The sequence below is a fragment of the Canis aureus genome, chromosome 3 (assembly GCF_053574225.1).
Source record: "Canis aureus isolate CA01 chromosome 3, VMU_Caureus_v.1.0, whole genome shotgun sequence".
In the NCBI taxonomy this organism is placed as follows: domain Eukaryota; kingdom Metazoa; phylum Chordata; class Mammalia; order Carnivora; family Canidae; genus Canis; species Canis aureus.
In genome coordinates, this window is record NC_135613.1 from 24672838 (window position 1) to 24689231 (window position 16394).

Sequence of the window (16394 nt, forward strand, 5' to 3'; positions counted from 1 at the left end):
CTTTTTGCATTTCGTCCACCCTCCTGCATGTGCCCTGCTACATCATTTTTGTTATAAAATTTGCATTTCTTTTGAGTACTTTCTCATGTGCTTGTTGGTCATTCAAAAATATTTTCAAATTGAGCTTTTTGTTATTGGTCTGTAGGTGTTCTTTATATATTCTGGATAAAAGGCCTTTGTCAGAATAACATATTGTGAATCTTCTCCAGTCTGGTTTTGGTTTCACAAACCAATGTCTTTTTTAAGTGTCTTGTGATACAGAGAATTTTTACTTTTGTAACTCTGATTTGGAAGTGGTCATGGTGTGGATATCATTGACTTATTCACAGTTTTTGGAGAAAGCATTAACATTGCACAATTGATTGCTAGCTATTGGTTTTATAGTTGCTGTATATGAGCTCAAGGATGGACTAGCTCCTCCTTGTCTGCTGAGAGCTCTTATCTTAGAGGGGTAGAGTATTACTTACGGCCTTATCTACTGTGATGATCACATGGCATCTGCCCCTTTATTTACTTATTATCTATTTCCCCCTTTAGTCTGCTAATGCAGTTACTTACACTGATTAAAGTCTGTCGTGTTTCTAGCTTCCTAACCTTGCAGCCCTGCGAGCAGACTTCCTAAGGGTGGGATGAATTGTCCTTTTATGTGTTGCTAGATCTGATTTGCTGATATTTTGCTTAAGCTTTTGCATCTATGTTTAGAAGGAATACGGGTCTGTAGCCGTCTCATGACCTCCTTGCTGGGCTTCTGTGTTGAGGCAGTGCTTCCCTTTTCAGGGCTTTTCCTCCCTGGGCAGGTTGGTGTAAGGCTGACACTGCTCTTCCCTTGAGTGTGTACTGAGGTCACCCTGGAAGCCATGTGGGCCAGACCTCTCTCCAGAAGGGCTTTTAATTAAGGGTTCAGTTTCTTTAACATATGTAAGACTTCTAATATTTCCTATTTTGTTTCTTATGTCAGTTTTAGTAAGTTTTTGTTTTTAAAGGAAATTGTCCATTTCATCAAAACTGTGAAATTCATGGTAGTTCATAGTTTCTCTTCTGTGTCCCTGGGATCTGTGGTGATGCCTCCATTAGCACTGATACAGGTGGTTTATGTTTTCCTCCCATTACTGTGCTCACTCTTGTGTCACAGTTTTTCTCTAATGCACCCGTGATTTCTGTGCCTTCGACCTCTTGTTCTTTATTCCTTCCTGACTTCGTCTTCATGACACATCATCATTGTTACTTTAAGTCGTCAGGAGTCTATAACTTCTATGGTGATTACCAGGCCTTTCCTTTTGTGGCCCTCCCCCATGCTCTTTCAGGTTCATGAGTCTCCAAGCTTGTTTCCCTGAAGTGTTCATGTTGTATCTTTCTCACACCTCTGCCGAGATGTATTTCTCATACTGTGAAAGTCACTATTGTACATGATTAAGTGATTTTTCATAAACCTAGAGTTGCCCAGCCATTATCTCACTCCCTACTCCCATGCAGCCGTGTCTGCCTGTCTCTGCATGTTTCCTTTCCTGGACACTGCATGACACCAAGTCCTATGGCTTGCAGGGTCTTATGTCTGCTTCCTTCTTTGTGCAAAACATCTCTGAGTCTCACTCATGTTGTAGCACGTGGGCCAGTGGTTGCTCTTTTTGTTTCTGAAGAGCACCCCATTGTGTCGCTTCACATGCTCTCTTCGCCTGTGAACCATCCAATGGGCTTTGGGTTGCTTCCAGTTTTTGTCCATTAGGAATAATGCTGCTGTGAACATTTGCACCCAAATCCCTGTGTGGTCATGTTTTCACGTACCTTATAGAGATATGCGGGAATAGATTGTTGGATTGTAGGGCAAGTTTATGTTTTGTATTTCAGGAAACTGCCCAACTATTTCCCACATTGGCTCTTGATTACATTCTCACTAGCAGTGTGCAAGGACCCTAGTCTTGCCACATCAGTGCCAGCCCTTCTTGTTGTTTAAGTTATTGTTAGAGTTATTCTAGTACATATAAAGTGAGATCTACTATGGTTTCCATTTGCATTTCCTTTTCAATTTTAAGATCATTTGAGAGAGAGAATATGAGCAAGGAGGGACAGAGGGAGAGAGAATCTGCAACAGACTCAACACTGAGTACAGAGCCCAATATGGGGCTCAATCCCACAACCCTGAGATCATGACCTGAGCTGAAATCAAGACTCAGACACTTAACCAACTGAGCTGTGCCCCCTCAGTTTGCATTTCCTTAATGACTAATGATGTTGAGCATTTTTTTCATGGTCTTGCTTGCATCCTTATATCTTCCTGGGTGAACTGTTTAGACCTTTTGCCCATTTTTATACTCGTTATTTATCTTATTGATTAGTGATTATTTGTATATTCTGGATATGTCTTTTGTCAGATGGTTTGCAAATATTTTCTCCCAGTCTGGCTTGTCTCTTCATTTTTTATTTTTTTATTTTTTTAGATTTTATTTATTTTTTCATGAGAAGCACAGAGGCAGAGACATAGGCAGAGGTAGAAGCAGGCTCCCTATGGGGAGCCCAGTGTGGGTCTCCATCCCAGGACCCTGGGATCATGACCTGAGTTGAAGGTAGACGCTCAACCACTGAGCCACCCAGGTGCCCTATCTCTTCATTTTCTTAATGGTATCTTCTGAAACACGTTTTTAGTTTGATGAAGTCCATTGTATCAATTAATTTCCTAGATCATGCTTTTGGTGTCATATCTGAGAAATCTTTGCTCAAACAAGATCATGAAGATTTTTTCCTAGAAGTTTTATAGTTTGAGCTTATGCATTTAGGTCTCTGATTCAGTTTGGATTAATTTTTGTATGTGACAAAGGTCTAAAATTCATCTTTTTGTATGTGGTGTTCAGTTGATCTAACACTGTTAAAAAAATTATTCTTTACCCATTTGAAATGAGGGCTCCTTTGTCAAAAACCAGTTGGGGGACGCCTGGGTGGCTCAATGGTTGAGCGTCTGCCTTTGGCTCAGGGCGTGATCCTGGAATACCAGGATCGAGTCCCACATCAGGCTGCCTGCATGGAGCCTGCTTCTCCCTCTGCCTGTGTCTTTGCCTTTCTCTCTGTATCTCTCGTGAATAAGTAAATAAATGATCTTAAAAAAAAAAAAAAAAACCACCAGTTGGCCATGGGGCACCTGGGTGGTATGGTCAGTTGAGCATCTGACTCTTGGTTTCAGCTCAGGTCATGATCTGAGGGTTGTGAGATCGAGCCTCTGTCAGGCTCTGTGCTCAGGGGGGGAGTTTGCTTCTCCCTCTCCCTCCTCCTCTGCCCCTCCCCCGCACTTGCTTGCGCATGCAGGTGTGCTCTCTCTCTCTCTCAAATGAATAAATCAATAAATCAGTAAGTTTTTATTTTTATTTTTTTAAAGGAAACCAGGCTTTTTTTTTTTTTTAAAGATTTTATTTATTTATTCATGAGAGACAAAGAGAGAGAGAGGCAGAGAAACAGGCAGAGGGAGAAGCAGGCTCCATGCAGGGAGCCGGATGTGGGACCCCATCCCAGATCTCCAGGATCACACCCTGGGCTGTAGGCGGCGCTAAACCACTGCGCCACCAGGGCTGCCCAATCAGTAAGTTTTTAAAACAAACAATTGGCCACACATGTATTGGTTTATTTGTGGGCTCTGGTTGGTCATTCATCTGGAGGTCTGATCTTCCACCAGCACCATGCTGCACTGGTCACTCTTGCATTAGAGCAAGTTTAAGAGTCGAGAAGAATGAGCCCTCCACACTTATTCTCTCCTTTTTCACGCTTGTTTTGGCTCTTTTGAGTCTCTACCGTTCCATGAGAGTGGTAGAGTCAGCTTGTTGGTTGTTGGAACCAGAGTTTGTTGGGGGGAGCACGTTGATACTGTGGCTTGGGTGGGGAGACTTGCCATCTCATCCATGTTGAGGCTGCCTGCCCATGGACATGGGGAGTCTCTGCCAAGCCCCCAGGTGTGCTGCACTGACGTGTCTTTCCCACTACCCTGTCTCCTGTCTGTCCTGCCTTGCTTTGGTGCAGATCTTTTCCATGAGCCCATGTCTTGCGGCTTCTATCCTTTCTTCTGCATGGTCTCATCCATGCCTGAGTCTGTCCAGTGAATTTGTGGCTTCAGATGACTTGTCTCCGAGTTTAATAATGGTTCTGTTTTATGTTTCTACTTCTCCAATGAAATCCTTGATTTTCCCTCGTTTTGTTCATCTTTCCTTCTAAATTTCACAGGCCTGTAATTATCTGAATTCCTTGTCTGGGGATGCCTGGATGGCTCAGCAGTTAGGTGTCTGCCTTTGGCTTGGGCCATGATCCTGGAGTCCCGGGATCGAGTCCCACACTGGGCTCCCTGCATGGAACCTGCTTCTTCCTCTGCCCGTGTCTCTGCCTCTCTCTCTCTCTCTCTCTCTCTCTCTCTCTCTCTGTGTGTCTCATGAATAAATAAATAAAATCTTAAAAAAAAAAAAAAAACAATTCCTTGTCTGATAATTCCAGCATCTTCTGAGGGTCTGCTTCTGTTGACTTTTTTCCCTAATTATGGCTCACATATTCCTGTTTCTCTACATGCTTTGCAATATAAGGGGCACTAATCATTGTCTTTAAGATTTTATTTATTTATTCATGATAGTCTCAGAGAGAGAGAGAGGCAGAGAGACACAGGCAGAGGGAGAAGCAGGCTCCATGCACCGGGAGCCCGACGTGGGATTCGATCCCGGGTCTCCAGGATCGCGCCCTGGGCCAAAGGCAGGCGCCAAACCGCTGCGCCACCCAGGGATCCCTAATCATTGTCTTTAAAAGAATGATACTATTTCCCGTCAGAGACACACCTACCCTCCACACAGCCTGTCCATGTAGGGGTCAGAGTGTTTGGGATTGGCCCCTCGAATGTCACAGGGCAAGGTCTGTATATGTTTGGGGTCCTGTGAGCCTCCTGTGCTCATCCTGGCCAGAGGCTTACGCGGCAACACTGGGGTGAAGAGAGCCACAGAATGAGGGGGCTGTGTCAGCTTTTCTTGAACACTGGGGGGTCACACCCAAGCTCTTTAACCAGTGAGGCACATAGAACATCTTTATATTAAAACAGGAAGCAGGGTGCCTGGGTGGCTCAGTCAGTGAAGCATCTGCCTTCGGCTCCAGTCATGATCCTGGGGTCCTGGGATCAAGTCTTGCATCGGGCTCCCTGCTCAGTGGGGGAGTCTACTTCTACATCTCCTGCTGCTCCCTCTGCCTGTGCTTGCTTACTCTCTCTGTCAAATAAATAAAATCAGAAAGAAAAGAAAAGAAAAGAAAAGAAGAAAGAAAAGAAAAAAAGAAGAGAAAAGAAAGAAAAAGAAAAGAAAGCATCTGTTACCAAGTGAAATACAAAATTCATGTGACTTTTTCTAATATAACCAGACAGTCATATGTTCACCATCTTTGAGCAGCTGCTGGTGCCGGGCCTTATGCTGACCCAAGGCTCACAGGTGCCCCTTGGAAGAGCATGAGGTGCCCCATCTCTCCTGACAAGATCCAACGCCAGGGCTGTGCCTCTGCTCTTGTCATGGTTACCCTGTGGCCTGACACCAGTATCTCCTGGCAAAGGGGACTCCCACGGCAATAGCCAGAGGCTATATCAGCCAAGTGAGAGGCCTTGTATTGGGAGCCACTTATGGATCTTTAAAGAGAAGGAAGAGGGTGTCTCCATTAAGATGTGCTGGAGCTGGATGAGCCTGCCTGCGTCGGAGTGTGTGCATGTTTTCTCACGTTTTGCTCTTTCCTGTTTTTTTCCTTTCTAGGTTTGGGAAAAGCTCTTGGGCTGTGAAACTCCACGGATTAACGTATTTATGGCAGTGCCTACAATCTATGCCAAGCTGATGGATTATTATGACAGACATTTCACCCAGCCTCACGTCCAGGATTTTGTCCGTGCGGTTTGTGAAGAGAGGATTAGGTAAATGGAAATAGTCCATTCTCTGGCCCAGAAAGCCTTAAAGATCAACTAACATCACATATGTTTAGTAAAACAGTCCTAAGTTTTAGAAAGCAGTGTATTCCACTCCCTTTAAAGTGTACAGCGAGCTGTTTTCTGCATGTCTGTCCGTATTCCATCTCTCTCTCTCTCTCTCTCTCTGAGTCTGTCCAGATACACCTGTCTCTCTGTGTCCTTCTGTCCTATGGTCCAATCTGAAGGACAAGGGCCCGCTCTCACCTGTCTGACCTCGCTTCATCTCCCTCCACCTCAGTCTCTGGCCCTTGAGCCACCCCCTGTGGAGCACCCCCACCCTGTCCTGTGCCTCCCAGATCTGTTCACAAGTACCCTTCCTGATAGAGGCGCTGGATCTTGCGGGTCCTTCAGTAGCGTGAGGCTTGTTCTGCTTTACCTTACAAACCTGCAGACCCAGTATGCTTCTCCCCAATTTTCACCCAAGCTTGAGTCACTTAAGAGTGCCCACCCGAGCTGGCGTGGTGAGTTTTCATGGGACCAGAGAGACGTGAAATGCTGTCTGAGGCGAGCATAGCCTTTTACCAGCTCAGAGCGAGCTGCCTGGCCAGCGTGAACTGGAAGTTCTGAATGTGGTGGGGTGTATGTGGTGCTGGAGTGATGTAAGTAGGAGCTCTCAGACGCTGCGTGGTGTGTGTCACGCCCGCGAGCTCATCCACTGCAGCATCACTCAGCTGTGGGCTCTCTCCTTTCATCTGCCCCTCCTGCTCCTCAGGCCTGGAAGCAGTTTATACACAAACCAAATTCTTATTATTGCTGTGATTTAGGATTGTTTATAGACAGTGCATAGTCGTGTGCAAAGAATGCCTCCAAAGACTTGAAAACTTTTTTTTACCTTGATTACCTGTTCCTTTTGAAGACCTGTTTATACTGTAAGATGCACCCAACAAATTATTTTTAAAAGAACAGAGGTAAACTTTGGCCCCCGATACCTTGTTTGTCATGAACTTGAGGATACTGGAGTTGAATGAAGAGCGCTGTGCACAACAGGTTTTTGTTGTCCTGGCGAGGGCCACCCCCAAGAAGCTAAGGCTGCCTCTGTTGTGCTGGCAGGTTGATGGTTTCAGGCTCAGCTGCCCTGCCTCTGCCTGTGCTAGAGAAGTGGCAAAGCATCACAGGCCACACTTTGCTGGAACGGTACGGGATGACGGAGATCGGCATGGCGCTGTCCAACCCTCTGACCACAGTGCGCGTGCCAGGTATGAGCAGCACCTGCCTGCTGTGTCCTCCTCTCTGCCCCGAGCTCCTAGGTGGGCCAGTCCTACTGGGCCAGAGAACTACCTTGGGGTGCTAGCCAGGTGGCTGTGGCCTATCCCCCTGTGGGCACTCACATTTCTCCCAAGTGGCCAGTCGGGGACAGGAGAGAAGGGTGTTCCTTATACAGTGTCCTTCCCTGGTGACCAGTGGGAAGAATGGGAATGACCAGGACCCATGTGCTCAGCAGAGTGCCTCCTGGGGTAGGCACTGCTTCCGTGTAGACCAAGGGGCCATCGGCCAGAGCCTCCCTCCCATCCAGGCCCCCGGGGTCACGCAGGGCGTAGGGACAGCAGGTGAGGGAGCCCTCCATCTATCTGGATGATGTGGGCTGCCGACAGGGCTTCCTGCCCTGGGCCTACCATACAGCCTTCTGTAAGATGTTCCACTCTGACTTTAACTCAGATTTTCACATCCTGGGTCCTCAGCAGGGAATCCGCCAGCAGAGCACAGGCCTAAGGTGTGAATGTGTGGTGTGCTGTTCTCAGTGCTCTCCCAGTCTTCATGAGGCACCTCCTCCAGGGTGTACAAAACAAGAGAGATCCCAATTGGAGGCAAGAGAAAAACAACTCTGTGATTCTGTCCGTGCGTCCATTTATCGTGCACACACAGTAAAATTCCCCTTCCAGTGTGCAGTCCTATGAGGTTTGCAAAACACATAGCCAACCACACTCTTGGGACATGGAGTGTCTGGCAGCTCAGTCCCTCCCCTGGCATACTCAGCACCTCCCCACCCCAGGCCAGGCAAGCAGGTACCTGTTTCTCTTCTAGCACCTTTTCTGGAATGTCAGTCAATGGGAACAAGGCCTAATGGGTCGCTTAGTGGGACATGTCTGAGATTCATCCATGTGGATGCGAGTTCCTTTCCCTTGCTGAGTGGGATTCCACAGTGTGGACAGGCCAATGTTCTTGGCCTGCTCCTCTGCCGAAGGACACTGGATCGTGTCTGGTTTGGGATGGTTGCCAGTAGAGCTGCTGTAAAGGTCTGAGTGCAGGTTCTCTGTGAACATGTGCCTCTATTTCTCATGAGTCGGTACCCAGAGTGGAGTTGGTGGTCAGAAGGTAAATGAGCACCTGTCTTCCCAAGAAGCTGCCACAGTGTGTCCATAGCAGCTCCTGATGCAGAGGTGATCTTGCCCAGGTGATAGACGAGGACACTAAGGCAGGTACCCAAGCTGTCCGGGGCCACATAGCTGATGTGTGACTGGGTGGACATACATACTATTACACTGGGACACCCGCTTTGCCAAGAGCACAGCAGCATGGCACAGTTTCAGGGAAGAGAGAGGGCACAGAGATGCGTGGGGACCCTTCTGGGCCCTAATTATTATAGAAGCAAACATAAGGCTGAGAGCCAAGACTAGGAGCCAGGACAAGATGGAGGGCACAGGGAGCTGGATGCTCACCCCAGGTGGTGGAGGCAGAATCCCCAGGTGAGTGGGGCAAGCAGCCACCCTGGACAGAGGTCACGCAGGGTCTCCGGCTAGCCTGGCCTTCTCCAGCCCTGTCTGAGGAAGGCAGAACCTAGGCTCTAGACCTCAAGGCTTATTGGGCAGAAAGTTCTTGAATCTTGGGTGATTGCTGCAGCTCTCACCCAGCCCTTGGGGCCATCGTGAGGAACAGGAGGGCACAGCCACCATCTCTCTCCCTACCTCGGGATCAAATACCCATGACCATTTCTGTAATGCAGGCTGCTGGCAGTTAAGTGCAAGACTGTTTCTTTGGTTTGGAAAAAAGTAGAGTCATTTCTGGAGAAGCTCAGTTGAGGGGTTTCCTTGGCCCCTTCAGGTCTTATCCGTGTGCTTCGATGCCCAGGCTGGGCTTCTGTTGCACTTGGGACACAGCCGACCAGCCTCAGGCCCATGTCACACCTGCTTGCAGCCTCTTCCTTCCCACTGCCTACATGGCCTCTGAGTGTTGCTCTCAGGGTCACTGCAGTGACGACCAGGATTTGTTTTTAAAGGCTCTCAGAACCTGATGGGGGCACATGGGCCAGGCGAGCCTTGAAAGAGAGACCTGCCATACAAGGAGGGTCGTTTGCTGCCGGTCGATCTTCTGATTATTCCTTCTCTGTGTCCCTGGTGGTTACTGTGAAGGGAGATGAATAATTCATGGCCTGGCGCTGCTGGGCCTAATCACGCTCTAATTGGAGGTGGAGATCAGAGGCGCTAATGGCTCCTGCCGCTGGCTCCGTGGAGCGCTGACAGGAGCGCCAGGACCTTATCAGCCTGTTTCCGTTCTCTGGGGACCAGCTGCAGAGCTGCCTCCTTCCCTAGTTGCTGGACAGAGCCACAGGCCAATCACAGATATCTAGGACAAGCCGACAACTGTCTTAGATGCAGAAGAACGACATGCACTCCTGACTGTGGCCAGCACTGACCCTGTGTGGACATTAGGAGAGAGGCTGTCCCCGTGGGTGTGGGGGAGAGGGCACTGCTGGTGGACCTTGGTCTTCCCGGCCAGCTAGGGCAGGGTAGTCGTGGGCTCCATGGCTGCCCCACGCAGACTGCAGCATCTTCTTTGCTTGGACCTCACCCTCCAGTACCTCCAGCCATGAAACTAGAGTCATTGTCTCTCTGCCTGGAGATTTCAGTCACACTGTTGTGTATGATGCTGTAATTAATTAAGATTCTGTTAGCACTTCCATTACAGATCTTAGTTCACTCGAGATGGAGAGAAGACCAGAGAGGGGCAGGAGGAGCCTGAGAAGAGGGTTTTTCCTTTGTGAAAAATATTCTAAGGTGAAACCAGTGGATTGAAAGAAGGAGAGAATGGTGGGTGGGGTGAAGAGGCTGGCGTTTTTGAGTTGAGGAGGATGGTTAGAGGACCTCCTTCTTAAGAGAAATCTGTATTTGGTCTTTGCCACTCTTGGAATTGCTTGGGTGCTGGAGCCGCCAAGGGGTCTTAGTGATTCTCAGAAACCCCGTCCCCAACAGTGGAGTCTGTGCTGAGATGACTGGGAAAGCCGCTGAAGGTGGGGTAGACCCTCTCGGCAGGGAAGAGGGTGTCCTGAGTTGGTACCCAGTGGCTTCCTCAGTTGTGGACCCCCAGAGAAACCAGAGGAGGTGCTGGAGGGGGTGCCCTGGAGGTCATGGGAGCTCAGGGACCCCCTTCCTGGGCATGTCTTCCATCTGCTTTTCCTAAGTCCCATCCTTCATGGTGGTGGTAAATCTAGTGCTGCATTCTGTGAGTCGTTCTAGCAAATTATTGAGCCTAAGGAGAGGGGGTCGTGGGAACCTGTCATATGTAGCCGGGCCAGACAGTTGTGGGTCATCTGGGACACAGCACTATAACTAGCTCTGAGGCAGCACAATGTTTGGGTTGAGCTCTTGACCTCTAACAGCTGCTGCAAGTCGTCAGACACAGCAGGGGCCATACACCTCCCCTGCCCAGAGGCCAGCTGCCCTGTCAACACACCTCCTCTGTGGTCCCAGGGAAAGAAGGAAAGGGGAGGAAGAGCCAGTTTTTGTTTCTGAGTGAGGCTATGGGTCCTGCTTAAGATCCTGTAGTGAAGCTGATGATGTCATCATTCTTCCTGACGGCTGGCTGAGTATTCATGGGACCATTACCTCTGGCAGGTACCTGAAGAAGTATCTGACCTGCTTAGGAGGTGGTAAATCAGCAAATGACCGTACTCAGCCTCAGCATGGAGGCTGCTGACCTGGTGCAGCCACAATAAACTTGTCCTGTCGGGGGACACGGGAGCGTTGTGAGTACTCCAGGGCCTGCAGCAGCACTGGGCAGCCAGTGGGGGAGGGCTGGGCAGGGCGGCCTGTCTAAGCATCCTCCTGGCTGGCCCTGTCCCACATCAGCTTTCCTCCACTGCCTCCGTCCACCCACTTTGGCCATAACGTACCAGGAGTGGGAAGTGGTCTCCCAGCAGGCAGAGCTCTGGCACCGGCCATCACTGAGCTGCGTCCCGGTTAGCATAGGCCTGAGGCCTAGGGAGGAGCAGCATCTGTGGCAGAGGAGTTAAGTTTGTTGCTGAAAAGCATCCACAAGGAAAGGGACCATTTATCAACTCTAGAAAGGGAAAGGACCTCGAGGTCACCTGGAAGGCGTGTCTAGACCACTGGTCCGGTGGCATCTGGTCTTTGCTATGGCCATGGGTGTGCTGAGCCAGGCCAGAAGTGGGGTGTGAGGGGCAGGTTCACAGGCCAGTTTTTGCCTCTGGCCCATGTCTCATTTGCACACTGGGGATGAAACTCCCTCTCTTCCTGGCTGGCATCTCAAGTGTCCTGGTGCCTGTGCGGCCACATGCTGAGAACAGATACATCTGCAGAGGACCAGGGGGATCCCATGTCTGAGACTCTGTGGGGATTGTCTGGAGTGGGCAGACCCACATAGGCAGACTATCAGCATGACTGCTGACAGCTCAGGTTTCCTTCGGGGTGATGGAAGGTTCTGGAACTAGATGGCTGTGACAGTTGCCTAGCATCATGAATGTGCAAAATGCCAGAGTTGTGTGCTTTGTGATGATTAATTGTATCTCCTCTAGATTTAACTTTTTAAAAATCTTTGGAAGCAAAACAAGAAGACAAAGGGACAGGAGGGAGCTGGTTTTGTGCTTTCCACCAGGCAGGGACACGGGCTCCTGACCAGAGTGAGGCATGAGGCCACCAGGATATGAGACAGCCAACAGCCCTCTGTGATGGCACTGTAGGGAGGACCTCAGATACAGAAGACAGGCCACAAGGATAGTATGGCACCATGCTAGCAAACCAAGGTCCTGTTTAACTGACCCTCCTGGGAGTTTGCATCCCAGAATCCTGATCGTATGTAGACTTTTAGAGTCAGCCTGCCGGGCATGTGTCCCGTGACAAATCCTCACTGATTTTAATGATTAAAATAAAGAGCCTGAAGCCTTGATGTGAGTCTTCACAGATACCGAGCATTTGGTGTGGGGACCTCTGTCCACATTGGTCCTTTGTATTATGGCTGCGGGGCCTTGCTGTGGCTGCCTCAGGGCAGGACAGGCTGCCACACTGGGTGCTTTGGTGGGGATGAACACACTGAGCAAACCCTGAGTGCCTAATAAATGAACCAGAATGCTAATGGAATCCTCTGCCTGCCAGCTCAGTCCCTCTTGGGCCATCTGTGTACCAGTGCTTTCCAATGGCCCCTGGAGACAGTCCACCATTACCAGGGCCTTTCTGGAGGTGGCAGCAGCCTCAGCCTCAAGCCTGGGCACCAGGAGTCTCCCCCATGAACATCCAGAGCCAGTCTCACAGACTGGGCAGCTGTGAGTCTTAGCGGCCACCTGCACATACCACGTGGAGCCCTGTATCCTTGTCCCAGGCTCTTCTGCTGGCCCTGCAGCCCTCTCCTTTCTCTTCTGCAGGTTCCGTGGGGACCCCGCTGCCAGGCGTTGAGGTGCGCATTGTCTCAGAAAACCCGAAGAAGGAGGGCTGTCCCTATGTGCTCCATGCAGAAGGAAATGAAAAGGAGACGCAGGTGGGCTGCTCTGTGCTCTGCTGGCGGTGCACGCATCACACAGCCATACCAAGTAATAGTGACAGATCTGGTGATCATAAGTGAATGGGAATCATAGACAAGGATTGGTGGGAACTGGAAGTTTGGTTTAAGAGGAGATAACTTCGTCTATAGCCGACACGCAGACTAGACTTAAGAGATGTCAGCAGTAGTGGGTCTGGGTGTCAGCTTCTCTCCCGCTCCACACTGGCCTCCCCTGTGGTCTCAGTGTCCATGTCTGAAGGAGATGCTTGAGGAGATGGTCGAACAAATGGGTAGAACTGGGTGGTTTTAGGTGTAATCTTACGAAAATGTCCACCCAAGAAAACCCCTCACCAGGTCCCCCGAGTGGAGGTCAGCCCATGGCTCCTCCCCCGGTTCCCTTGGCCTCCAGACCCTACTCTCCGTGTGTGTGGGCAGGTTCCATGCTGCCCTCTTCAGGACAGCCTTGAGGTCCTGAGGCACATTCCATCACTCCCTGACCACCCTCTGCCTGGGCTCTTACCTCAATAATGGCTGGCCCGGACCTTCAGCCTCAGCTGAAAGATCAAGAAGACCTTGAGGGGGATCCCTGGGTGGCGCAGCGGTTTCACGCCTGCCTTTGGCCCAGGGCGCGATCCTGGAGACCCGGGATCGAATCCCACGTCAGGCTCCCGGTGCATGGAGCCTGCTTCTCCCTCTGCCTGTGTCTCTGCCTCTCTCTCTGTGTGTGTGTGTGACTAGCATAAATAAATAAAAATTAAAAAAAAAAAAAAAAAAAAAAAAAAAAAGAAGACCTTGAGGTCTTCTTCTGGCTCACAGCCTGCGCCCTGCAGCCCCTTCGCCTCCTCGTGAGCCTGCTCATGCTCCAATAACCTGCGCCAGCATCCGGTGGTCCAGCCCTCCCTACAATGATGGGCTGCCTCCCCCTCTGGACATGCAGCCTGTTTGCTGGGTCAGGGATGGCTGGGTGTGGGTTAAGGGACCCTGGCCCTTCAGGGCGTGTAGGTCAGTCACATGCCAGCAGCACAGACAGCATCACCCACTACTGCATCCTCCAGGTGCCATCCACCTGATGACTTGGCCTCCATACATACCTGGGGACCATCTCCCCCTAAAATTACAATAAAATCCACTGCTTCACCTGGAAGGCAGGCAGCCCAGCCCACCCACCTGCCAGTGCTCCTCAACTGTCTTTACTTGCCTCCATGTACAGAGAGCTCTGGCAGCCCGGCCCTTGTCCATCAGAAGGAAACATGTGTTCCAAGGGTGGCCCTGGGCAGACCAATACCACTGCCGGGGCCTGGGGGTCATGGGGATGGGAGAGGCTGAGGGAGCCAGAGTCCCACTTCCCCACGTGTGAGCCAAGCACACACGCACCTACGACCTTCTAAATGTGAAGACTGGGGATTCAGTGCTCTTGATGGCATGTTCTAGAACATTCTCAGCTTGGTCAAGAAATCAGTATAACCATCTAGAACAGAGCTGCCTCGATGACCATGTGCATGCTCAAGGCCACTGTGCATCCCACACACAGGCCTCAGTATGCATGGCCCACTGTGGGGCGCTGTGACCTGGGAGGCTGCCCTCTCCCCCATGGTCCTGCTCGCAGGAACCCCCAGCTGTGGCCTGAGTTACCGACCCCACCTCCAGACTGTGGGACTTTAGGCCTTGTGCATGTTACCCAAAAGGGCCATGCCTCACTCTGCATCTCCCTCTGTCCTTTCAAAGTGGGGACTCAGACTGTTGTCACTGTCCCCCCAGGACCTTGTGCAGCTTCTGTCTGGCTCCCCACACCATGAGGGCCAGTTATAACCCACATCTTTCCCAGGAACCCATTGGCACTATGACATGTGCATGAACCCTGGGGAGGCTCAGGTCATCCTGAAGGAAGCGTCATTTTCATGATGCATTACAGTGGAAACGAGCTAACCTGTTATCTCATCAAGGACCTAGGTGAGCCATGCATGGGGACATGGCCTGGAAGCATGATTCCTCCAAAGCCAGGATCTACTGTGTTTACAAGGACTTGCAACATGTTGCTTGAAGTGCGGATGCCCTCTCTGAAAACGGATTTGCCAAACAAACCTTTCCAGTCCTCCCATGACACGTAAATTCTGAGTACACTCCAAACTGGTGAGGACTGATGTGTTTAATGTTTCAGAAGTCAGGACAGCTGAAGACAGCTTCTCAATGTTTTTTAAGTTTTAGTTGGAAATAATCTCAAGCTTTCAGAAAAGTTGCAAAAATGAGTATGAGGAACATCCAGCCTTGTGTGTGCCCTCACACAAACCCACCTGTTGTCTGCACGCCCTGCCCTCTCACTCTGGGCTGGGTGCAGTGTCCCATGGAGCCAGCAGGGTCAGAGATGGGTGTCAGCCGTGATGGCACCCAGAGGCAGTGCAGGGCATGGTGTCCTGCAGGCTGGGGGCTCTGGGGTCTCTGCCCTACAAAGAGGAGACCCTGGGGAGGGTGGGAGCAGAAGGGCGGCTAGGCCAAGTGGTACTTTCCAGACAGCAGGGAGAATTCACGTTTGCTCACAGGCCCAGAGCAGGGGGGAGAGGCATTCATGCCTGTGGCGCCCAGTGGCCATGGCAGTGGGGCAGTGCCGGAGTCTGAGAAAGGCCCTGACAACTCAGGAAGGGGGCTCACAGGGCATGTGGTGGGACATACCTGTGCACTCTCATGTAGTGAACCTATCATGTCTTATCCGTGTCCCCATCGTGTGGTTGCCCTGGCTGTGGCTGGTTGGTGACATGGCTGCCTTCCCTGCCATCCACAGCCCTGTGCTGGTGCTTCCTGAGCCTTGCCGCTCTGTCTGGCAGGACTTTAGGTGCTGGAAGAGTAGGCTCCCTCCTCTCCCCGACCTGGACAGTTCTCTGGCTCCATTTGTCTGACTGCTGTCTTGTCTCCCTGCTGGGCCGTGGTCAGGCCACACCTGCCCAGAGGACCCAGTGACTTTGTTTACCATAGTGCCTCTTTCACATGCCGTGGCCCCCCAGCTGGCTTCTCCTTTAACCCCCGTGAGCATGCCACACATTGTCTCTGTGTCTCTGTCTATTTACCTTCAAAGTGTTCCCTGTCAGGAGAGCCAAGCACCAGCCAGCAGCAGCGGGTCTCTCAGCAGACAAATGGCTTCAAAGCTGAATGAAGCCCCAGCCTGTACACAGAAGTATCTTCTCTTGCTGGGGCTTCAATGACCACAAGCTCAGGCTGAAGCAGGCAGCGACAGCGAGCCCTCCTTCCCTTTTTTTCCCCTTAAAAATTAATTATCTTGTTGTTTATCTGCATGCAAGCTGTCACTCTGGACAGCAGCCTGCTTGGTTACCTTTCCTCCCGACGGCCACCAGCATCTCCTGGGTTCCCCTCCTGCATCTTCTCCTGCCCCTGCCTGTTGCTGCCATCTGTTGCTGCTGCGTGCCGCCAACTGCTGCACGCGACACACAGTGGGGCATGGCCTGGGGACAGGGTGCCACAGGGTTTGGACACCCTCTGGCCCTGCCATGGGTGGGGTGTGGAGACCATACTATCCCCACAGAAGCACGCACCTGGACAAACAGACTGTCATCAGCCATGTGTTCCTTGCCTCTTGGGGTGAGGTGGGTGTACCATCTCCCTACAAGGACCAGGTAGGAGGCGGCACTGCCCCAAATGGGGGATCTTTGCAAGGAAAAGGCAGGCAAGTGGCACTCATGTGCCAGACCTATGTGTGTGCAAGCTCTTAGCCGCCCTGTGTTTC

At 50.9% G+C, this 16394-nt stretch overlaps 1 protein-coding gene across 5 annotated transcripts in view; it reads left to right on the forward strand.

Annotated features, from left to right (window-relative positions):
- The window catches only part of ACSF3 (acyl-CoA synthetase family member 3), a 50807-nt gene that overhangs the window by 13239 nt on the left and 21174 nt on the right, over window positions 1–16394 (forward strand). For all 5 annotated transcript variants that reach the window (XM_077891148.1, XM_077891151.1, XM_077891149.1 and 2 more), the window contains 3 exons: window positions 5745–5899; window positions 7004–7149; window positions 12546–12658. In XM_077891148.1, the coding sequence (XP_077747274.1) occupies window positions 5745–5899; window positions 7004–7149; window positions 12546–12658 (414 nt within the window). The remainder of the gene's footprint in view (window positions 1–5744; window positions 5900–7003; window positions 7150–12545; window positions 12659–16394) is intronic.